This window comes from Mobula birostris, chromosome 3 (assembly GCF_030028105.1).
Source record: "Mobula birostris isolate sMobBir1 chromosome 3, sMobBir1.hap1, whole genome shotgun sequence".
Taxonomy (NCBI): domain Eukaryota; kingdom Metazoa; phylum Chordata; class Chondrichthyes; order Myliobatiformes; family Myliobatidae; genus Mobula; species Mobula birostris.
In genome coordinates this window covers 17,666,539-17,692,224 of record NC_092372.1, presented here as the reverse complement: position 1 = coordinate 17,692,224, position 25,686 = coordinate 17,666,539, and the positions used below count along the sequence as shown (strand labels likewise).

Genomic DNA, 25,686 nt, shown 5'->3' with positions numbered 1-25,686 from the left:
TGGCTAAGTACATCGATTGAAGGGGTGTAGAAGGCTATGGTCCAGGTGCAAGTTGATGAGAATAGACAGAATAATAATTTGGCTTGGACTAGATGGGCCACAAGTAATTTATTCTCTGCTATAGTGCTCTATGACTCTGTAACTCAAAGCCATTATGATATGGGAGTGTATGGTCATGGTATGTTCTAAAATATTATGAGGATAATTCAAAGTTCAAAGTACATTTATTATCAAAGTATGTATAAATTATACAACTGTGAGATTATTTTCCTTACAGGTAGCCAGAAAACAAGAAAAAGAACCTGTTTAAAAAAAGACTAATGAACATCCGATGAGGAGGGAAATGAAAGCAATTGAAAATATATCGAAAAACACTAGATTGTGCAGATGCTGGAAATTCAGAGCAACACATAGAAAATGCTAGAGCAACTCAGAATATTAAGCAGCATCTGTAGAGGGGAATGTACAGTTGACATTTTTGGCCAGGACCATTCATCAGGGTTGGAAGGAAAAGCCTAAGAAGCCAGGATAAGAAGGTGGGGGAGGGGAAAGAGTACAAGCCAGAAGGTGATAGGTGAAGCCAGGTGAGGGGGATGGTTGGTGAAGGTGGGGGGGAGATGAAGTGAGAAGCTGGGAGGTGATAGGTGGAAAAGTTAAAGAGCTGAAGAAAAGGGAAACTAATAGGAGTTAAGAGTGGACGATGGGAGAAAGGGAAGGTGGAGAAACATCAAGGGAGGGTGATAGGCAGGTGAGAGGAAGAAAGAAGTAAGGGGGGGAACCAGAGAGGGGAATGGAAGGGGGAGGTGGAAAATTTACCAGAAGTTAGAGAACTTCTACAGATATCTGGTGGAGAGTATATTGACTGGTTGCATCGTGGCCTGGTATGGAAACGCCAATGCCCTTGGTCAGAGCATCCTACAAAAGACAGTGTGTATGGCCTAGTCCATTACTAGTGAATCCCTCCCCATCACTGAGTAGGTCTATATGGAGTGCTGTCACAGGAAAGTGGCACCCATCATCAAAGCCCCCCATCATCTAGGCCAAGCTCTCTTCTTGCTGCTGCCATTAGAAGCCTCTGGACCCACAACACCAGGTTCAGGGACAGTTAACACTCCTCAACCATCAGGCTCTGAACCAGAGGAGATAGCTTCACTCAACTTCACTCGCCCCATCACTGAACCATTCTCCACAACCTATATATAGACTGACTTTCAGGGACACTTCATCTCATGTTCTAAATATTTATTTATTATTATTATTATTTCTTTTTGTATTTTCACAATTTATTGTTTTTTGCACATTGATTGTCTTGTTATGTGCAGTCTTTCATTGATTCTATTGTGCTTATTGTATTTACTGTGAATGCCCACAAGAAAATGAATGTCAGGTTTATATATGGTGACATATGGTACTTTGATGATAAATTTACTTTGAACTTTGAAATTCATGCTCATGCCATCAGATTGAAAGCTACCCAGATAGAATATGAGGTGTTGCTTCTCCAACTAATTAATGTTGTCATTTATTTTCCTTAGAAATAAATAAAAAGTATTTGCAATAAGAAAACAGAATATAATTTGAAAACTTCCTGAAAGAATGTATACAGCTTTGTTGATGTAGCTTATGAAATTCCTGCTGTTATCTTTGCAGTTTTGGAATCCAGCATGATGGTCAGGGTAATGACTGTGAACCCGTGGACTCTCAGCATTTCATTATGTCACGACAACTGCAGTATGATCAGTCTCCTCTTATTTGGTCACCTTGCAGCAAAGATTACATCACACGGTTCCTGGAGTGAGTCACTAATTTATACCTGACATTTTTATAGTTTGATAGTCCTCAATTTTTTTTTGTTTTTGCCTACAACTTGCCTCATTTTTCATGGAGAAAATTGTTCTGCTGTGACATGGCGGGAGACAATTTTATGGAGCAGAAGTAACTGGGAGGAACGATTGCAAATGAAAAATTGCAAAGCTGCAGAATATCTTGAAATTCTTTTCAGATTTTCTTTGGTGGATTCTAAAATGATAAGAGCAGAACCCACTATCTGTAATACCTCCTGAAATTTTGTTAGGATTTTGACAGTTGGGCTGCTGAACAGCACGTAGTCTGCAATGTCTGGTATCTCAAGAAAGAACAAAAATGAAAATCAGAGGTACCTTTAAAATTCTACTTCAAAGCTCAATCAATAAGCAGCATTTTTGTGATTAATACATTAAAAAAAGAGTATTAAATGTTATAAGATATTTTACCTTGTGGAAACAGTTGCTGTGCATGATTTTGAAGTTAGTTTATTGGTAGTATCCACTCATGATAAGCTGTGACCAGCCTGCACTTTGGGCAGAAGGAAAGGATGGGGTGAGTACCAGCTCACACGTTTTTCTGGGGAGGACTCGGATTTTGAGTTTGGTACGGTGGCTTACAAAACGAGTTTGATGGGAACGCAGCATGAATTGCATTATATATTTGAGCATTTTGCTTCAAGTTCCCTGGTGTCAGCATCTCTGAAAATCTATCCTGGACCCAACACAAACACTCGAGTCAAGTATGACATTCTCCCAAGGGGTTATTCCCTTAATGGAGAATGCCTGTGCATGGCTATAATATGGGAAGGCTGATGCATGGGCAGCCACCACACGATCCCTGGAAAATTAGGGTCAAGGTCCAGTGGCATGGTATCTAAGACGACTGGGGGCCCTTCACGGCTGCAGCTTTCCCTGCCGTTGTGATGTGTCGTCATCTTCCACCAGCTCCAATGTTGGGGTCTTGCTTGGATCACTCTTTGCCTGGATCCACCCCCTTGACCTTACTACTGGGGCTGACCCTACCAGGAGCTAAGCTTCAGATATTATCGCTGTCGGGATCTCGGACTCACAAGCATCTGCCAGGATAAGGTGCCCATCCTCAGAGAAGATTGATGCAGTCACGAAGAGGGCACACCAGAGGCTATACGTCGTTAGGAGTTTGAGGAGATATGGCGCGTCACCAAAGACTACATCAGATTTCTACAGATGTACCATGGAGCGCATTCAAACTGTTTGGAGGTACAAATGCACAAGGCTGGAGAAAACTGTATAGGGTTGTACACTGAACTAGCTCCATCATGAACACTAAACTCTCCTCCATCGAGAGAGTTGACAAAAGGCAATGCCTCCAGAAGGCTGCATCCATCACGAAGGACTCTCACCATCCAGAAGATGCTCTCTCTTCTCATCACTACCATCAGGGAGGAGGTAGAGGAGCCTGTGGATGCACACTCAGCATTTTAGGAGCAGCTCCTTTCTTCCACCATCGGATTTCTCTGCAATCCATGAACTCTACATCACTATTTTACACAAGTTTTTAAGTATTGCACTGAACTGCTGCCACAGAACAACAAATCCATGTCCTACGTCAGTGATACATCAGTGAGCATACAATGTAATGGAGCAAAGAATTTTTGTGAACCTTGCGTAAGATTTTAAGACCAAACATTGCCTCTTGATGTTAGTATACACATTGTTCCATAGACCTCCAAAATAGCACCATGTTGGAACAGAGCCTTAAAAGGCAGGTGGAAGACTGACATTAAGAAAAGGCATCGACTAGTGGAGACTTCTGCATTATATGGCATGTTTTCATATGTCTAAATGTACTGCATTTTGTTTTGGCGTAATGGCCTTGTGAACTGTGAAGGTCACTGACATAAATAAAGAAAACAAAGTAACTAATGAGTAATTAACGTTGTGTCTGTTGGCATTGATATTGTATGTTGTTCAGACATGGACTGACCTGAGACTGTGTTGTCTTCCTCCTTCCTCTTCCTCAGTCTTTTCCTTCTCCCTCCTTTCTTCCTCTTGCTTTCCCTCCTGTTTGGCCAGCCACCGTAGCGTAGTGGTTAGCACAACGCTTTACAATGCTGGCAGCAGCCCAGTCAGCGGCGGGAGCAGCGCACAGTGATGAGGTTTCTTGCAGGTTGGTGGCGGTGGTGCTCATTTAAAAGCCGAGCTTTGCGGGCGTTTGGTGTCATTCCGGCAGCCCATTTGGCAAGGGTCTGGATTGGGACCGCTTCTTTTTATGCTGTATGTCAATGATTTAGGTGATGGGATAGATGGCTTTGTTGCCAAGTTTGCAGATGATACGAAGATTGGTGGAGGGGCCGGTAGTGTTGAGGAAACAGGTAGGCTGCAGAAGGACTTAGACAGATCAGGAGAATGGGGGCAAAAAAGTGGCAAATGAAATAAAATGTTGGAAAATGCATGGCCATGCACTTTGGTAGAAGAAATGAATATGCAGACTATTTTCCAAATGGGTAAAAAATCCAAAAATCTGAAATGCAGAGAGACTTGGGAGCCCTTATGCAGAACACCCTAAAGGTTAACTTGCAGGTAGAGTTGGTGGTATGGAAGGCAAATGCAATGTCAGCATTCATTTCAAGAGGTCTCGAATACAAGAGCAGGAATGTGATGCTGAGTCTTTATAAGGCACTGATGAGGCCTCACCTTGAGTACTGTGAACAGTTTTGGGTTCCTTATCGATGAAAAGATGTGCAGACATTGGAGAGGACTCAGAGGAGGCTCACAGTGATGATTCTGGAAATGAAAGGGTTATCATATGAGGAACGTTTGATGGCTCTGGGTCTGTACTCACTGGAATTTAGAAGGATGAGAGGGGATCTCATTGAAACCTTTCAAATGTTGAAAGTCCTAGACAGAGTAGATGTGGAAAGAATGTTTCCCATGGTAGGAGAGTCTAGGACAAGAGGCCATAGCCTCAGGATAGAGGAGCGTCCATTTAAAACAGTGGAGCAATTTCTTTAGCCAGAGTGTGTAGAACTTGTTACCACGGGCAGCTGTGGAGGACAGGTCGTTGGGTATATTTAAGACAGAGCTTGATAGGTTCCTGATTTGGCCATGGTATCAAAGGCTATGGGAAGAAGACTCGGGACAGACTCGATAGACCAGATGGCTAATTCTATTCCTATGTGTTTTGGTCTTAAATATTCTAGCCAGCCTCATCCAGTTGCTCCTAGACTTCAGTTACTTATTGGCCTGTCGAGTTCAGTATTGGTTCTCTCTTATCTTGTGGTCCCTTACAGCTTGTTAATTCAGAAGCAAATTAAATATCAATGGCATACATCGTGAAATTTGTTGTTATGTGGCATCAATACATTGTTATACTGTTATTATTACAGTATAATAAAAACTGTAAATAATTAGAGTGAGATGTGTGTGTATCTATTATATATACTGGGGCAAAAATATCAGAGTAAATTGAGAAAAGAGGAAATAACAGATCTGTCAAATGACCTTCACTGTATTTTTTTTAATTAAGTGCAATCGTGAACAATAGCCAGATCAGAAATGCTGATCAAGTCAACTAGTTCTCAAAGAGAACTCTGATAGGCCAATCAGATGGTTCACTGCTGCTCAGCAATAGAAAACAAAAAAATCATGTGTACAATTAAGAAATATTAAAGAATAGTAGAAATACTAGAGTCATGATCATGATGAAGTCTGCTGGACAGAGACATTTATACACATGCTGTCCTCCATAATTCAAAGAGATTGAAGGATAGGGTTGCAGGGTGACAAAGCATGGCAGGAGCACTTGGAACTAAAAACTAATCCCTACCGGGAGAAAACAGCACGTGTTCTTTCCGCGCTGTTCTCCAGCAGTTTAAGGACTAAGTCTAGCTGGAACATAACTCACAAGTGCTCTTGAAAGTCAGGTATTAACCCTACCTACCAACAACCAAGCACTGCCATCCTGGTCGCCTTCATGATAGCTTATGAAGAAGCATGTGACTTCCCTCCCAGAGAGGATAGGTGTTTGTGCACTCGACTCTTGAAGGCTTGCACCCCATCGTCACAGATGTTTCCAACCACAGCATCTGGAAGGCTGTTCCAAATTCTGATAGCACAGTGAAGGAAGCTTCTATCCAGTGTGTAGGTTCTCGCATCAGGCATAGAAACAGCATGAGCAAGCATAGATAAACTTGATTGTGTGGTGCGCCGTCTCTCATAAGATGGAGGCAGCATGGTGCGAAGGTCTGCAGGGCTGTGGCTGGTGTGCATTTTGTATAGCACAGTAGCTGCAGCAACCTGTCGTCTGTGGTGTGAGCTACTGATGGCTAGCTTCTCACGAGCTGAGGCTTCATCTACACCTATAATCCTGAGAGCCTTTCTTTGAATGGAGTCAAGCTGGCTGCGGACACCCTGTGAGGCATTCATCCATGATAAGCAGGCATACTCCACGATACTTCGTACCTGGGCTTTGTAATCCGTGGCTCTGCCCTCTTTGTCTAGTTTGGATGCTACTTACCGCAGAGCTGCAAGCCTTTGTTGAGCCTTGCTTGAAATAGTCGAAAGGTGTTTATCCCACACCAACTTGCTGTCAATATTAACACCAAGGATTACTAGCTCCATCTTTAAATCTAGCTTGCAGTTCCCAAAATACAGGTCGGGGTTAGATGGATTCCTCTTCCTAGATATCACCATCGCCTTGCACTTAATAGGCTCAAAGGTGACATTCCAGTCGTCTGCCCGGGCTTTCATCCTGTCAAGATCCCTATTCAGGCTTGCTGCCACTGTATTACTCTCTCCTGCTCTAATTGGAGCAAATAGTGTGGAGTCGTCAGCGTAGAGGTATAGCTCGTTACTGCATGCATCAACCAAGTCGTCAATAAAGATGGAAAACAGGTGGACCAAGTATTGAATCCTGTGGTACAGGTGCATTGATGGTTGAAGAATCAGAGACCTGACCGGAGATAACAACTTTGATGGTCCGTCCATGAAGATAGCTCTGCAGCCATCTAAGCAGCTTTCCAGATATTCCTTTGGATCTCAGCTTAACACAGAGTCCATTATGCCAGACCTTGTCAAATGCTCCTTTGATATCCAGGGCTATGACACACACTTCTCCACCTTTGTCTGAGAAGGTGTTCCACGTTTGAGATAAGGTGGTGAGGAGATTGGCTGTACTGTGATCAGGTCTAAATCCATACTGCCTACTTGAAATTAAGTTGTTACCGATTAGGTAGTTCTGAACTTGTTTGTGGACTGCTGCTTCCATTACCTTGCTGATGACACTGAGTAAGGATATGGGGTGGTAATTTGTAGGATCAGCTCTGGAATCCTGCTTGTGTACTGGTGTTACTGATGCTATTTTTCATTGTTCCGGGAATACACCACTCGAGAAGCATAGCTGGAAGAGGCGGCAGAGAGGACTTGCAAGTTCTGTACTGCATTCCTTTAAGACCCTAGTTGGAATCTGGTCAGGGTCAGATGCTTTATCAGGCTGAAGCTGTTACATAATTTTGCTGATGTGTTTAGGTTTGAAGATGATTTTGTTCAGCGAGGTGTAGCAAGGTGCTTGACATCTGGTGGCTGGTCGTTAGCATTTGTGACATTTATCTACGAAAGCCCGACAGAAAACATTGGCCTTATCCTTTGCTGTTGCATGTACAGACCCATTGTGCTCAATGACAAGGATGTCAGAGTGGCCTGTTCTTCCAGAGAGGGAGTTCACAGCATTCCACCACTTCTTACTGTTAAGCTTACCACTGGTTAAGTCATTTTTGAGTTTGATGTTATGGTTTCTTCTGGCTTGTCTGTCTCCTTGATTGTATGACTGCCTAGCCTGTGCAAACTTCTCCTTATTAGCAGTTGTGTTACATTTCTTTAGATGGCAGTAGAGACGACGTTACTTCTTTGCTGCTTGTCTGCACTTGTCATCAAACCATACTTTATCGCCAGTCTCCTTAGTAACAATTTTGCTGGGAATGTGAATGTCCGTGGCTTCACATATAACTTCTGTAAGCTTGGTGCAAGCCTTCTCAGGGTCCTTGTCTTTCAGAATGCTGGACCAGTCAGTTGATGAAAGATGATCACGCAGATCCCAAAAGTTGGCTTTGTTGTAACACCAAACTTTCCTCCTGTACGGTAAACTGGAACATCCAACTTCACTAGCACGGGGATATGCTCTGAAGAACCCACTTGAGCCATAGTTGTTGCCTTAGCGGGTATGTATAATATTTAGAAAGTTAAATTAAATCAATGGTGCAAAAAAAAAGAAATAGAAGTAGTGAGGGAGAGTTCATGGGTTCAATGTCCATTCAGAAATAGGATAGCAGATGGGAAGAAGGGCAGAACTGAATTAGTGAGTGTGTGCCTTCAAGCTCCTGTACCACCTCCTTGATGGTAACAATGAGAAGAGCTCATGTTCTGGGATGCTGCCTTTTTTGAAACATCGCTCCTTGAAGTCTGGTTCCCGTGATGGAGATGACTGAGTTTATACATTTTTACAGCCTGTTTCTATCCTGAGCTCCCTGCAGGTATTGCAGTTTATTAGTAAGATATCGTTTACTACTAAATTATCTCTGCTGCTTTACCTTTGGGTCAAACCTCCTGTACAGTTCCTGACAGAAGATGAGTTTTGGCAGCGCACCATTGATCTCTAAGTACTGCAGAGCTCCCCTGCACTGGAACGGGTAGAGAAATTGAAGACTCATAACACTAAATGCCTACTCTGTCACACCTTGAGTGGAAGCATGGTATCTCGTACCGAAGGGTTTCAGCCCGAAACATTGACTGTACTTTTTTTCCATAGATGCTGCCTGGCCTGCTGAGCTCCTCCAGCATTTTGTGTGTGTTGCTCACTGTCTAACCTCCTTTTCTGTAGTGCTGCTGCCCCCTTTGCTGCAGCTTCAACCGATACAGTGATGGTCAATGCCTGTTTTAAGATTAGGTCTCTTTCGGACAGTAGCCTGTTTTGAGTGCTTTGACTATTCACGCCACATACAAGCCTGTCCCTAATGCGACTCTACCTGGCATTGCTGCCTGACCTGCTGAGTTCCTGCTGCATTTTGTGTGTGTTGCATCTCTTTCACTGATGGGCTTGAGTTGTGAAGTCAAGCCTGATTGCTGTTGCAGCCCAGTAGCTTTTGTTTTGTTGAGGATGATTTGGTATCCCTGTCTTCAATTACTTGAAGCATGTTATTCGGTCGTGATCATATTGCTGCCAGTATCACCTGGCTGTCTGCAATCTATTTGGTTCACTTCCTATGAAGCAAACTATTTCACAGGCTGTAAAGTGGTTTGTGAAGTCCCAGTGTATTGACAAGTTTAGCTTTTCCTTTCCATTCAGATGAATGTTCCAGAACCTAATGAACACATTGACCCTTGTTCCGTGAAGTTTAAGCCTCTATATACTTGTGTCCTGAACTCTCAAATTGCAGTGGAAATGTTTAAAGTAAACTAAATGACCATATTTTTTTGAAAGGTCATTAGAGAAGATTACTCTTCATTGGATCATATAGCTGCAGATTAAAACCAGCAAAAGGGAGGATTTGAGCAAAACTCTGAAGGATAATCTATAGAATGTCAGAAGCGAGAAACGTTGGAGAGCCTGCAGGGGTATTAAAGTACATTGCATTAGAGATTGACTCAGACTTTCAGAAATAAGCTGGGGCAGAAATATCAGAGTAAATTGTGAAATGAGGAAATAACAGATCTGTCAAATGACATTTCTGCAGCTGCCATTGTGGGTGACTGCTGCACCAATTGCCAAACATGGTTGGTTATTCATAACACGTGAAAGATCAGGACATGTATTGGAGGCAGTGAATTATTTGTAGAATGCCAGGGTTGTAAGATCAAATCCTGGAAAAATTGAGGGAAGAACCTGGTGAGATTCAGTATATTTAATAGTGGTGGCAGTGGCAACATTCACAAAACCAAGAGAAAGGAAAGTATAAATGAGAGGGATAAGAAATAGGCATGGCAGAGGACCATTCAGCCTCTCTGGCCTGCACCTCCATTCGGCACATTACTGAAGGCACACACTCAACGATTCAGGAACAGCTCCTTCCCCTCTGTCATCAGACTTCTGAAACCATGAACACTACCTCACTACTATTTTGCACTACTTATTTAATTTAACTTATGTATCAAGTATATATAATTGCTGCAATTCACATTCTTATTATCATGTATTGCATTGTGCTGTTGCTGCAAATACAACAAATTTCACGAAATACTCCGGTGATATTAAACCCGATTCTGATCATCTACTTAATAAACCTATTCCAATTCCGTAAGCTTTTCCCCAGCTTCAGAGACACACAAGGCTGAAGTCTGAACAAAGAACATCACAGCTCAGTACAGGCCCTTTGACCTACGATGTTGTGCTGATCTTTTAATCTATTCCCAGAGCCCTCCATTTTTCTGTCATTCATGTGCCTACCTAGGAGCTTCTTAAATGCCCTTGATGTATCTGCCTCTTCCACTTCCCCTGGTGGAGCGTCCATACACCCACATCTCTCTAACATCCCTCCTATACTTTCCTCCAATCGGCTTGAATTTATGCCCCCTTCTATTAGCCAGCAGATACTGGAATTTGGGACAATAAACAAATTAATGAGTTCCTCCTTCCCATTTTCACCTTCTCCCCATGTTACAGGATACCTTTGGCATTAAGAGATATATTTACCTCCTATATAAATAGTTTCATGACCTACTCCCTATCACCTTCTGCAATAGAGAATTCCCCCACCACTGGCTGAAGAAGCTTCTCCTGATTTTAATTGACATACCCAGCATCCCAAGACTGTAAGTGCCAGCAACACACATCAAAGTTGCTGGTGAACACAGCAGGCTAAGCAGCACCTCTAGGAAGAGGTACAGTCGACGTTTGGGGCCGTCAGGACGAAGGGTCTCGGCCCAAAACGTCGACTGTACCTCTTCCTAGAGATGCTGCCTGGCCTGCTGCGTTCACCAACAACTTTGATGTGTGTGGCTTGAATTTCCAGCATCTGCAGATTTCCTCGTGTTTGCGGCTGTAAGTACCTGTTCTGGTTGGGAAGATCTGACCTGTCTCATCCCCTTGGAATTTTACCTGTGACATCATTCCATTCCACATCTACTCTACATTTTTATGAATGAAATATTCAGACCTACTATTAAATACCCATTGCAGTCCCAGCACTTCCATACTTTTCAAAGGATTAGTTGTAGAATTCAAACAAATTTCTTACTGTTGTTTCTGAAAGAAGACATTTGAATTGAGAAAATTATTAGGAATTATGTCATAATCACCTCAAACTTCCCAGTGATTTGACCTAGAAGCTAGATCCGATGTCATCCCCAATTCACCTTGTGGTCTGTACAATTTTAAGAAGAAATGTGGGCACACCCTGGGTTATGTAAATATTCTTTTCCAGAGAAGTGTCTGTAAATTGATCTTTTTTTGTCTGTCAGATATGAGCAATTTCTTTGAGGGTAATGCTGCCTGACCTGCTGAGTTCCTCCAGCATTTTATCTGTATTGACTGACACAAAGTAGGGAAGACATGTCTTCTTTGATATGAAACCTAAGAACTTGGTCGAAAATTAAAACCCACTCTTCAGATGGTCAAAACTAAGCTTAATAACTAGACCTAATAACTAGTTATCAGGCTCTTGAACCTATGGGGATAACTTCACTGAACTTTAGTTGCTCCATCATTGAAATGTTCCCACAGCCAATGGACTCACTTTTAAGGACTCCTCATCTCATGTTCTTGATATTCATAACAAAACAAGAGAAGATTTGCAGATGCTGGAAATCCGAGCAGTGCACACCAAATGCTGGAGAAACTCAGAAGGCCAGGAAACAACTACGGAAAAAAGTGCAGTCGACGTTTTGGGCTGAGACCCTTCGGCAGGACTGGAGAAAAAAAAAAGATGAGGTGTAGATTTAAAAGGTGCTCGATATTTCTCGCTTATTTATTTATTTTGATTGTTTCTTCTCTTTGTATTTGCACAGTTTGTTGTCTTCTGCATTCTGTTAGAAATATAGAAACACAGAAACATAGAAAACCTACAGCACAATACAGGCCCTTCGGCCCACAATGCTGTACTGAGCATGTACTTTAGAAATAATCTAGGGTTACCCATAGCCCTCTATTTTCCTAAGCTCCATGTATCTATCCAGGAGTCTCTTAAAAGACCCTATCATATCCGCCTCCACCACCGTCACCGGCAGCCCATTCCATGCACTCACCCACTCTCTGTGTTTTAAAAAAAACAACAACTTGCCCTTGACATCTCCTCTGCACCTACTTCCAAGCACCTTAAAACTGTGCCCTCTTGTGTTAGCCATCTCAGCCCTGGGAAAAAGCCTCTCACTATCCACACGATCAATGCCTCTAATCATCTTATACACCTCTATCAGGTCACCTGTCATCCTCCGCCGCTCCAAGGAGAAAATGCCAACTTCACTCAACCTATTCTCAGAAGGCATGCTCCCCAATCAAGGCAACATCCTTGTAAATCTCTTCTGCACCCTTTCTATAGTTTACACATCGTTCCTGTAGTGAGGTTATCAGAACTGAGCACAGTATTCCAATGGGGTCTGACCAGGGTCCTATATAGCTGCAACATTACCTCTCGGCTCTTGAACTCAAACCCATGGTTGATGAAGGCCAATACACCGTATGCCTTCTTATCCACACAGTCAACCTGTGCAGCAGCTTTGAGTGTCCTAACCAAGATCCCTCTGATCCTGCACACTGCCAAGAGTCTTACCATTCAGACTATATTCTGCCATCATAATTGACCTACCAAAATGAACCACCTCACACTTAACTGGGTTGAACTCCATCTGCCTCTTCTCAGCCCAGTTTTGCATCCTATGGATGTCCCGCTGTAACCTCTGACAGCCCTCCACGCTATCCACAACACCCCCAACCTTTGTGTCATCAGCAAATTTACTAACCCATCCCTCCACTTCCTCATCAGGGTCATTTATAAAAATCACGATGAGTAAGGGTCCCAGAACAGATCCTTGAGGCACACCACTGGTCACCAACCTCCATGCAGAATATGACCCATCTACAACTACTCTTTGCCTTCTGTGAGCAAGCCAGTTCTGGATCCACAAAGCAATGTCCCCTTGGATCCCGTGCCTCCTTACTTTCTCAATAAGCCTTGTATGGGGTACCTCATCAAATGCCTTGCTGAAATCTATATACAGTACATCTACAGCTCTACCCTGAGCTCAGACCTTCTAGTCCTGGCAACGTCCCCGTCAATGTTTCCGGCACACTTTCTAATTTAACCACCTTTCCTATTACAAGGTCAGAATCAGAAGAATCAGGTTTATCATCATTGAAAGAAGTCATGAAAATTGTGTTCTCGCAGCAGCAGTCCTGTGTAATGTAGAAAAATTATACTCTAAGTTGGAATATTGTGTGAGAATGTGGCCAAGTGGTTAAGGCATTGGACTAGCTACCTGAAGGTTGTGAGATCAAGCCCCAGCCGAGGGAACGTGGTGTGTCCTTGAGCAAGGCACTTACTCACACATTGCTCTGTGATGACACTGGTGCCAAGCTGTATGGGTCCTAATGCCCTTCCCTTGGACAACATTGGTGTCGTGGAGAGGGGCAGGGTAGACTTGCAGCATGGGCAACTGCTGGTCTTCCATACAACCTTGCCCAGGCCTGCGCCTTGGAGAGTGAAGACTTTCACCTCGGAGAGTGGAGAGTGCAGATCCATGGTCTCGCAAGACTAACGGATGCCTTTTTTAAAAAAAGAAGTTGGAATAAGAAATGTATATTTAAAAAATGCAAAATGAGAGTAAAATAGTGACTTAGTGTTCATGGGTTCATGGACCGTTCGGAAATCTGATGCTGGAGGGGAAGAAGCTGTTCCTAAACATAGTCACCAAAATTGTACACAATACTCGAAGCACAGCCTCATTAATGACTGACACAGAAGGTCACATCTCCTCTATTCAGTTCCCTTTGTAATTTTTTGGGCACTCCCTCCACGGCAAGAACCTCCTTCCTCGGATAAGGAGTCCAAGATTCCACACAAAATTCAAGCTGGGGTCTCCGTGCAGCTGCAGTAAGGTGGCCCTTCAGTTCATACTTCCTGTTTCCTGTCCAGAACAGAGACCATCGTACATTGCTGAGAGAGACAGTGTGTGTGGAGTGGCGCCTTACAGTGGGAGGGATTGCCATCGGGGTTTCAATTCCTGCCGCAGTCTGTAAAAAGTTTATCCATTCTCCCGTCACCACATAGCTTTACATTCCAAAGACGTATGGTTAGAGTTGGTGAGTTGTGGGCATGCTATGTTGGAGCCAGAAGCATGACAACATTTGTGGGCTGATCTCAGAACATAAATCGCAGATCTCCCTGATCTCATAATAGAAGGATGTCCCTTTAGAACAGAGATGGCGGCGGGGGGTGGGGGGGGGGAGAATTTCTTTAACCAAAAGGTAGTGAATTTGTGGAATTCACTGCCAACGACAGCTGTGGAGGCCAAGTCTGTGGATACATTTAAAGTGGAGATTAATAGGTTGTTGATTCATCAGGGTGTCAAAAGATACCGGGAGAAGGCAGGAGAGTGATAATATATCACCTATGTTGGAAGGGCAGTGCACACTAGACGGGCCAAATGGCCTAATGTTGCTCCTATGTCTTGTGGTCTCATAAACCGGCACAAAAGATTCATTTCACTGCATGTTCCGAGGTTTCATTGTACATGTGACAGCTAATGCTGACCTTTAAGGGCACAGAAGACTACAGCACAGTTCAGACCCTTCAGTCCAGACCTTTTAACCTGCTCAAAGTTCAGTCTAACTTTCCCTCCCACATAGCCTTCTGTTTTCCTTTTATCTACGAACCTGTCAGTCAGTCTATTTGTCAATCACTCCTCGGTCTGAGTGGTCGGGTACTTCTAACACTGCATTTGCTCTTCAAAATAATCAAGCTGATCATAAAATGATTGGCTTATGTTGAATAATTAGGATGTTTGAAGAGATAACTGAAGTAATTCCTAATGGCTTTCCGCAAATCAAACGCCTTTCATTTCTTACAAAGGATTTTGGATCTGACGGATTGAATTTACCATTTGAGAATTGAAGTGCAGGGACTGCTTTGCATATTTGTTAGTTTGTTTAAATTTTTCATGAGTAAAGGGTAGACGTAGTATGGAATGGTGCAGTGGGTTTAAATCTTTTTATCTCATGAGTTGTCCCAAATTCAGCACTAATTTGCAATCTCATTCTGTGAGGCTGCAGGGCTTTCGCTCTCTAATATAACAGCAGTCATGGTTGATCGCCACTGGTAACCTTCCCATGTAGAGATTTGATATGTTATTTATCTAACCATCCCTATCAGCTTTTTTTGGTTTTTTTTGTGTTTGCACAGTTCTGTTTTCCTACATTGGTTGTTTATCAGTCTTTGTAGTTCTTCATTAGTTCCATCATACTTTGTTTCTGTGAATGCCTGCAAAAAATGAACTAGAGTGATGTATGGTACTTTGATAATAAATGTACTTTGAACTTTGAAGTCGGAAACTATTGAGCAGTGAAGAAAGCTATGCCTTCATAATGGTGGTTGGAGTATCAAAACACTGCACTTCTGAGTTGCATGTAATAAAATTGTATGGGTGACAGCATGTGCAGTAATATAATGCAAATGACACACACAAAATGCTGGAGGAACTCTATGAAAAACAGCATCTATGGGGAAAAAAAAGTACAGTCGATGTTTCGTGCTGAAACCCTTCTGTTTGCAGTAATATAATAATTGGTTTTCTCGTCAGGCTGACACTTTTCCTTACAAGTACTGAGTGGGAGTGAAGCAGAGAGGACATAAAGTGTGAAACAGCCTTAAACAAAGTAAAATTACAGCCAGGGAAGGAATGGAAACCTGATGTGATATGTGCTTGATATCACCAAACATATCTGTACCTCCCTCTTCTCTCCCCCCCCCCACCTCTGTTTTTCATAGGGGTCGCTGCTCTGTGATTCTCTTGTCCATTTGTCCCTCTACACTAATCTCCCTGCTGTCACATATCCCTGCAGGTGACAGAAATGCGACACCTGCCTATTTACCTCCTCCCTTACAGTCCTTCCAGGTGAGGCAACTCTTTACCTGTAAATCTGTGCGGCCGACTATTGTATCCGTTGCTCCCAATGCGGTCTCATTGGTGAGACCTGATGTAAAATAAGGGTCCGCTTTGTCGAGCTCTATCTGTTAAAAGAGGAAATTCCCAGTGGCCAACCATTTTAATTCTTTTCACCATTCCCATTCTTATATAACAGTCCATGGCCTCCCTTTTTGCCTCAGTGAGGCCAATCTCAGGATGGAGAGCAACACCTCATATTCCATATAAGTAGCCTCCAACCTGAAGGCATGTACATCAATTTCTCCTTCTGGTCATTTTCTTTGTCCCCATTCCCTCTTCTTCTATTCCCCACTTGGGCCTCTTACCTCTTCTCATTACTGGCTTATCACCTCCCTGAGGTGCCCGTGCTTGTTTCTTCTCACCTGGTCTATGCTCCTGCCCCACCTGATCCCTTCTTCTCAGCCCCTTACCTTCTCCACCCATCTGGCTTCACCTATCACCTTCTAGCTAGCCCTCCTTCCACCTTTTTATTCTGGCGTCTTCCTCCTTCCCTTTCAGTCCTGAAGAAAGTGTCTCGGCCTGAAATGTCGGCTCCTTATTCATTTCCACCGATGCTGCCCGACCTGCTAAGTTCCTTCAGTATTTTGTGTGTGTGTGTGTGTTGAATCTGATATGATTGTCTTCTTTATGAGGCAGCACAGTAACATATCGGTTAGAATCAGGTTTAATATCACTGGCATATGTCATGAAATTTGTTGTTTTGCAGCAGTACATTGCAATACATAATAATAAATATATATATAATACGAAACATATGAAAATACAGTGGTTCTAGAAAGTTTGTGAACCCTGTAGAATCTTCTCTATTTCTGCATATCACCTAAAATGTGATCAGATCTTCACATAAATTGTAAAACTAGATAAAGAGACAAAAAATTACACTTGTTCATTTATTTATTGAGAAAAAAATATCCAATATTACATGTATTTGTTGGAAAAAGTATGTAAACCTCGGGGGTAATGCCTTCTACAAAAGCTATTTGGAGTCAGGTGTTCCATTCAAGGAGATGAGATTGATTGGAGGTGTGGGTTGTAGAGATGCCCTGCCCTATGAAAAAAAGACACACAAAGTTAGATTACTGACAGAGCCTGCTCTTCTGAAGAAAGACCTGTTTATGTGCACCATGCCTCGAATAAAACAAATTTCAGAGGACCTTAAAAGAAAAATTGTAGAGATACATGAAGCTGGAAAAGGCTTCAAAAGCGTTTCTTAACATTTGTATAAGAGAAATTGTCTGCAAATGAAGGAAATTCAGTCCTGTTGCTACTCTTCCTAGGAGTGAGCATGCTGCAAAGATCACACCAAGAGTACAACATGCAATGCTGAAGGTGAAAAAGAAGCCAAGGGTAACGGCAAAAGGCCATGCAGAAATCTCTGGAACTAACTGAAGTCTCTCTTCACGTGTCCACTGTAAGAAAAACACGGACAAGAATGGTGTTCATGAAAGGATGCCATGGAGTAAACCACTCCAAAAAAAAACATTGCTGCATGTTTCAAGTTTGCAGAAGACCATCTGGATATTCTACAATGCTTCTGGGACAATATTCTATGGATAGATGAGTCAAAAATTGGAACTTTTTTGCAGAAATGCACTTTGCTGTGTTTGGAGGAAAAAGTGCACTGCACACCAACACCAAAACCTTATCCCAACTGTGAAGCATGGGTGGAAGGAGCATCGTGGTTTGGGGCTGCTTTGCTACCTCAGGGCCCGGACAGCTTGGAATCTTTGAGAGAACAATTGATTCAAAATTATATCAAGATACTTTATAGGAGAATGTCAGTGTAGCAGTCCACCACCTGAAGCTTAATAAAAGTTTTGTAATGCAACAAGACAATGATCCAAAAGACGAGAGTAAATCAAGAACAGAATGGTTTAAAAAGAAGAAAATTTGTGTTTTGGAACGGCCGAGTCTAACCTTTATCCTATAGAAATGTTGTGGAGGGACCTGAAGCAGGCAGTTCATGCAAGAAAGCCCACCAACGTCCCAGAGGTAAAGCAGTTTTGTAAGGAGAAATGGCCTAAAATTCCTCCAAGCCAATGTGCAGGACTGATCAGCAGTTACCGGAAACATTTGGTTGAAGTTATTGTTGTACAAGGGGGGGGGTCACACCCATTACCGAAAGCAAAGCTTCACTTACTTTTTCCAACAAATACATGTGATATTAGATCGTTTATCTCAATAAATAATGAAACAAGTATAATGTTTTTTGTATTTTTTTTAAATTGGGTTCTCTTTATTTAGTTCTTAGACTTATGTGAAGATCTGATCACATTTTAGATCATATTTATACAGAAACAGAAAATTCTACAAGTTTCATATACTTATTAGCACCATTGTAAATTAAGAAATAAAAAAGTGCGAGAAAAAGGAAAAGGGTGAGGTAGTTTTCATGGGTTCATTGTGCATCCAGAAATCTGATGGCAGAGGGGAGAAGCTGTTTCTGAAACATTGAGTGTGTGTCTTCAGGCTCCTGTGTCTCCTCCTTGATTGTAGCAATGAAAAGAGGGCATGTCCTGGGTGATGGGGGTCATTCATGATGGATGCTGTTTTTTTAAGGCATTGCCTTTTGAAGGTGTCCTTAATGCTGGGGAGGCTAGTGTCTGTGATGGAACTGGCTGAGTTTACAACTTTCTGTAGTTTTTTCTGATTCTGTGCAGTGCTCCCTCCATTCCAGGCTCTGATGCAACCAGTTAGAATGACCTCCATGGTACGTCTACAGAAATTTGCGAGAGTCTTTCATGACATACCAAGTCTCCTCAAACTGCTAATGAAGTTTAGCTGATGTACCGTCTTTGTAATATGTTGGGTTCAGGACAGATCTTAAGAGATCTTGACACCCAGGAACTTGAAACTGCTCACCCTTTCCACTGCAGATCCCTTGATGAGGACTAGTGTTTGTCTCATCAACTTCCCCTTCCTGAAGTTCATAGTCAATTTCTTGGTCTTAATAACATTTACTGCAAGGTTATTGTTACCACACCACTCAGCCAGCTGATCTGTCTCACTCCTGTATGCCTCCTTGCCACCATCTGAAATTCTGCCAACAATAGATGTGTCATGGTTAGATTTATAGTGGTGATTGAGCTGTGCTTAGCCACACAGGCATGGCTGTAGAGAGAATAGAGCAGTGAGCTAAGCATGCATCCCTGAAGTGTGCCAGTATTGACCGTCAGTGAAGAGGAGATGTTATTTCTAATCTGCACTGACTATGCTCTCTCAGTCAGGAGGTCAAGGATCCATTTGAGGAAGAAACAGAGCCCCAGGCTTTGGAGCTCGTTAATTCGAACTGCGAGTATGATTGTGTTGAACACTGAGATATAATCAATAAACAGTAGGCTGACGTGTAGATACTGCTTTTGTCCAGGTGATCCAAGGTTAAAGTAAAACTATTACAGTGCAGATGTAAGATCATGCTCAATTCCTACCTCTGTCTCCACGTGAACTCATTGATTTCCTCCTGGTGCTCCAGTTTCCTCCCACATTCCAAAGACATACTGGTTAGGATTAGCAGATTGTGGGCATGGAACATTCGCTCTGCAAACTTGGTGACATGTGCGGGCTGCCCCCACCATGATTGTTGGTGATTTGATTTGACACCAACAGTGCATTTCACTGTGTGTTTCAGTATACATGTGACAAATAAAGCTAATCTTTTTAAACATCCAATGATAGCATTTGGTAAATGGAAAACTGCAAATGAAAGTTAATATCTGTACATATTTGATGAGAGTGTGATGCTTTTGAGATTTATAAGTCACAGCAAGCTTCACTTGACTTTGTGTCCACTGAGACTCCCAAATTGTAGCAATGACAGTTTTTCATTTACTGTTATTTCTCCTTTGCCTCATCCATTTTACATTGCTCTAAATGCTCTGCATGTTCCTTGGCTTTTCACTCTGAAGCTGAACACACGACTTTTTATTCTTCATCTTTCTGCACTGAGTCATTTTAATTAACACTGCTTTCTCCTTCTGCTGGTTGATTGGATTTCACTGTTTGGACTGTGTGTGATACTGATGCCCTACACATGCTGCCATTCGCTATCATTCCAGCTGTAACCAGCAATATTCATTGTATGTGGGATGAAGATGAAATTTTCACGTCGATCATTTCAAAGCTCAAGGTACACTGATTATCAAAGTATGTATGCAGTATACAACCCTGAGTTTCGTCTTCCTACAGACTACTACGAAACAAAGAAAACCCATGGAACCTGTTCAATGAAAAGCATCAAACCTTCCTGCCCACCCCCATGTGCAAAAATAAAAAAAAACAAATCATGCAAATGGCAAAAAAAAACACATCATAACATGAACTACAGAGTCCAATCTGCAACCGCATCGATTAAACCGTGTCTAAGAACCAGGACTCCTGCAGCGTCGAGCAAGAAGGAGAGAGAGACCATCACATGCAAACACCTTTCTCCGGCAGCAGGGAGCAAGAGGCTGGTAGATGACACCGAACACATGCTTGCTTTCAGCACCAACGCTGATGATTTCACTCTTCCTCAACACTTTCATCAGCGAGAGATCATGAGTCTGCAGGTTTCCTGGCCTTGAGGCCACACGCCACCCTCGGAAACAGCAAAGTGTCAAATCGCTCAATAGGCCCGAAAACACACCACCAAGCTGTGGATCACAAGCTTCAACAGTAGTAGAATCACTTTTGAATGAAAAGGATGTGAAGGAAGTTGGTTCTTGACTCGTCTGGAGAATGTCGTCCCCGGTCACATTGTTTGCTGACACCATTTTCTTCCAGCCTTTTCTTACCACATAGGATATGCATTGATTCATAGCAGTTCAAAGTAACTCTATTATCGAAGTGCTGATACACAATGTCATCATATACTTCCTTGAGATCTATTTTCGTGCAGGCATTTTGATTTGCTCTGCTCTGGTTGTGATACTGCCTTAAATGCATTTAATCTCTATTCTTCTTCAGTCCAGATGAAAGGTCATCTTCTTACCAAAGATGCAAAGATGCTGTTTAATTCCAGCATGGAACCCATGTAGAACATGGGACGCTACAGCTCGGTAATGCCCCTACGACCCACAATATTGTGCTGACCTTTGAATTTACTTTATGGTCCATCTAACCTTTCTCTCCTACATAACCCTTCATTTTAAGACTATAAGACGTAGGAGAATTAGGCCATTCAGCCCATCGAGCCTGCTCCGCTATTTGATCAGCCTCATTCTCCTTCCTTCTCCCCGTAACCTTTTGAGGCCCTCTGCTGTGCCCAGGATTCAGATAGTTGTAATATTCTGCGGCAACACATCATAGAGACATAACATGAATGTTCCCTGTAGCCAAGTGCCACACCATTAGATATATATCCATTGAAAAATATTTTGTTTTGTATTTATTGTTTTGGTGTCCAGAAATAACCCCTGCAGACTAAATTACAAATTACTGAAATTAGTGATTGTCCATGTTGATATAGGGATGTCCAATGTCTGGTAGTGTGTGACTGGTAATATTTCTGAGAGGCCATATAGTCTGGTGTGATTTTGCCACAATAACACTGCTTGTTTTTTTCTATGCCTAGGTGCCTATTTCAGATACTCTTAGATGTCCCGAATGTATCAGCGTCTACCACCTCCCCTGGCAGGATGTTCCGTGTGGGGAAAAAAAAAACCTCTGACATCCTCCCCTATACTTTCCTCCAATCAAATTAAAAATATGTCCCTTGATATTAGTCATTTCCACCCTGGGGGAAAAAATCTCTGACTCTTCACTCAATCTTTGCCTTTGCCTCTTATTATGTTCTACAACTCTCATCAAAGAGATGAGCTCTTTTTAGAATTTTCAGTCCTCGGTGTATTTTATCTGTCACTGGTTGACTAGCTATTCTCTGATATTCTTCTTGCAAATCGAAAGAAAATCACTACAATTACTTTTTTTTTGCAAGAGGGAAGAATAACAGATCCAATATTGTCTTCACTATTTCGCACAGCCTACAGACTGCATACCCTTGCTGTGCATGTCCTTAAAACATCAGAGGTTCTCACAAGTACACACACTTCTTTACAGAGAGTATGCTGAAATAAAGGAGTAATCACACAGGCAGACAAGTATTCCGATGCAGAAGGATATTGCAGCTGGAGCTCAGTTTTTAAGGAACTTTTGTGCATCTTACACAAATTTTCCATGCCAGCTCTGGAGTACCCCTTCAGACACTGCATTAGTTGGGGGATTGAGTTCAAGAGCTGCCAGGTAATAATGCAGCTGTACAAAACTCTGGTTAGGCCACACTAGGCTTCTTGTTGGTTCATAGTAGTAACGTGATCAACTCCAGTTGAGTATGATGTTCTCCTAAGGGGTTGTCTACTGGTGGGTCCTCGGGTGGCTGTGCAGGCTGATCGGGATTGACATATTCTGTGTGGGCAAGAGTAAGTGGTGGCTGTGCTGTGGTTAGTGGTTCAGTCTTGAAGGTCATAGAACCATAAAGTCTTAAAGCACTACTACACAGACACAAATGAGAATATCTGCAGATGCTGGAAATTCAAAGAGTTTTGGCACAAAATATGGACTGTATTCTTTTCCATGGTTGCTGCCTGGCCTGCTGAGTTCCTCCAGCATTTTGTTGTCTGTTGCTCAGCACAGAAACAGGCTGCTTGGCCAATATAGTCTGAGCTGAGCTATTATTCAGCCGAGTCTCTCCCTCCCCCCCTCCCTCCCCCCTCCTCTCCCCCCTCCTCTCCCCCCTCCTCTCCCCCCCACCGCCTCTACAGAGGGGGAATGAACAGTCAATGTTTCGGTCTGAGATGGTTCATCAGGAAGATACTTACCAAGATAGATGTTTGAGTCCTGCCGAAGAGTTTCGGCCCAAAAGGTTGACTGTACTTTTTTCCAGAGATGCTGCCTGGCCTGCTGAGTTACTCCAGAATCTTGTGTGTGTTGCATAGAAACATAGAAAATAGGTGCAGGAGTAGGCCATTCAGGCCTTTGAGCCTACACCGGCATTCAGTATGATCATGGCTGATCATCCAACTCAGAACCCTGTACCTGCCTTCCCTCCATAACCCCTGATCCCTTTAGCCACAAGGGCCATATCTAACTCCCTCTTAAATATAGCCAATGAACTGGCCTCAACTGTTTCCTGTGGCAGAGAATTCCACAGATTCACCACTCTCTGTGTGAAGAAGTTTTTCCTGATCTTGGTCCTAAACGGCTTCCCCTTTATCCTCAAACTGTGACCCCTCGTTTGGACTTCCCCAACATCGGGAACAATCTTCCTGCATCCAGCCTGTCCAATCCCTTTAGGATCTTATACGTTTCAATCAGATCCCCCCTCAATCTTCTAAATTCCAGAGAGTATAAGCCTAGCCAATCCAGTTTTTCATCATATGAAAGTCCTGCCATCCCTTGGATTTCCAGCATCTGCAGATTTTCTGTTGCTTTTTGCTAGTGGGAAAGTCTGGAACAAGGGAACACGATTAGGCTCTGTGAGTGAAAGTGACGGCAAGGCCACCATGATACAAAACTAAATGGCGTTCAGCCACAGTCTAGATTGAATCAACGCAGATATTATCTTTTTCGAGTGGAGCGGGATCAACTAGGTGGGAGTGAAGAGCGATCAGTTGGCCAGGAAGAAGCTTATTTCTGAGGTCTGCCGCAGAGAGCAGAGATCATACCATTGATGCCTTAGGTTACAGCTTGGTACACCCTCCCGTCACCATCTGAGATTCTGATGGTTGTATCATCAGCAAACTTGTAGATGGCATTTGAACTGTGCCTAGCCACACAGTGATGGGTGTAGAGAGAGTAAAGCAGTGGATTAAGCACACATCCCCGAGGTGCACCAGTGTTGATTGTCAGCGAGGAGGAGATGTTATTTCTAAGCAATGAGCTCAGGGTATGGAGGACTTCACCCGTAACCTTACTGGAGTACATCTGATGGGGCAGTCAGTCCTGGGAATATTGTTGCTTCTATGAATGCAGCAAGTTTCCTCCAGCCTTGGAGCCTCGTTGGCAGCTCATGACAGCTTGCGGGAATCTTGTTTGCTCTCCCATTTTCTCTGTTTTTCTAGTCTGAGGAACATGGAAGATGGAAAAATGGAGGGCTATGTTAGAGGGAAGTGTTAGATTGATCTTGGAGTGGGTTAAAAGGTCAGGGCCACATTGTGGGCTAAAGGGCCTGTAACTGTGTTGGAAGGTTCTCTGTGTACTAATGCAGAGGGAACTGACTTTGCATGCTTCACTTCAGTGTGAGTGCTAAGACTCCCTCTGCAACTGGATCTTCAGCTTCCTAACTGGAAGACCACAGTCTGTGCGGATTGGAAATAACATCTCCTCCTTGCTGATAATCAACACTGGCACTGCTTAGCTCACTGCTCTACCCTCTCTACACCCATGACTGTGTGGCAAGGCATGGCTCAAATGCCATCTACCAATATGTTGATGATTCAACCACTTTTGGCAGAAGTTCAGATGATGATGAAGGAGTGTACAGGAGCGAGATATACCAGCTAGTGGAGTGGTGTCACAGCAACAACATTACACTCAATGTCAGCAAGACCAAGTGCTGATTGTAGACTTCAGAAAGGGTAAGACAAGGAACACAAACCAATGCTTATAGAGGGGTCAGAAGTGGAGAGAGGGCACAATTTCAAGTTCCTGAGTGTGAATTTCTCTAACTACTTAACCTGGATGCAACATATTGATGCAGTTATAAAGAAGCCAAGACAGAGGCTATATTTCATTGGATGCTTGAGAAGATCTGGTTTGTCAACTAAAACATCTGAAAACTTCTACAACTGTACCGTGGAGAATGTTCTGACGGGATGCATCACTGTCTAGTATGGGGGTGGGGTGGGAGCTACTGCACAATATTGAAGTGAGTTGCTGAAACTTGCAAATTAGTCAGCTCCGTCATGGGTACTAGACTCTGTGGTGTCCACAGCATCTTCAAACAGTGGTGCCTTAGGAGGGCAGCATCTATCAATAAGGATCCCCACCTCCCAGGACACACCCTCTTCTCATTGTTACAGTCTAGAATGAAGTACAGAAGCCTGAAGGCACACACTCAATGATTCAGGAGCAGCTTCTTCCCCTCTGCCATCTGATTCCTGAATGGACGTTGAACCCATGTACATTATTTCACTATTTTTTTCTGCTTTTTTTGCACTACTTGTGCATACTTAATGTATGTCAGCATTTTTTTTCTCTGTATTTATTTATCGTGTATTTCATTGTACTGCTGCTGTAAAGTTCATAAATTTTCTGACATATGCCGGTGATATTAAACCTGATTCTGATTCTGCAAGAGTGCAGGTGATCCTTGGAAGAGATAGGAGTTCTTATCCTGAAGGTGCCTCAGGAGAAGTCGCTAACAATTATATGGAAAATTCTGCTAATTTTCACTCATAGGGGTTTGTTGGCAGAGAATGTAAATTAGCCATTACCGCCTTTGCCTGTTGGCGCTCCTGCTCATTAAGTATTCCACCTTGAGCTTTCTTTGTTTTTATACCCACAGTCGGGGCTGGGGTTTCTGTCTCAGTGATCGACCAACTAAACCGGCGTTAGTGGTTCCCACCATTGCTCCAGGAGTGCTGTATGACGTCCATCATCAATGTCAACTCCAGTACGGACCCAACTCTACTTTCTGTGAGGAAATGGATGTAAGTTACAGCCTATTTTATGTGTTGCTAAGAATGTGAGTGGCAGATGGAAGTGGATAAGACTATAGCTCAGGTCAGACACCGAGATCTTTCACTTTTCTTAAAAATTGCCCAGTGTTACTTCT

General features: G+C 42.9%; 1 protein-coding gene across 2 annotated transcripts in view; it reads left to right on the top strand.

Annotated features, from left to right (window-relative positions):
- Window positions 1-25,686, top strand: part of LOC140194909 (A disintegrin and metalloproteinase with thrombospondin motifs 12-like) — a 688,485-nt gene that overhangs the window by 266,536 nt on the left and 396,263 nt on the right. For both annotated transcript variants that reach the window (XM_072252276.1, XM_072252277.1), the window contains exons 8-9: window positions 1,651-1,794; window positions 25,417-25,561. In XM_072252276.1, the coding sequence (XP_072108377.1) occupies window positions 1,651-1,794; window positions 25,417-25,561 (289 nt within the window). The remainder of the gene's footprint in view (window positions 1-1,650; window positions 1,795-25,416; window positions 25,562-25,686) is intronic.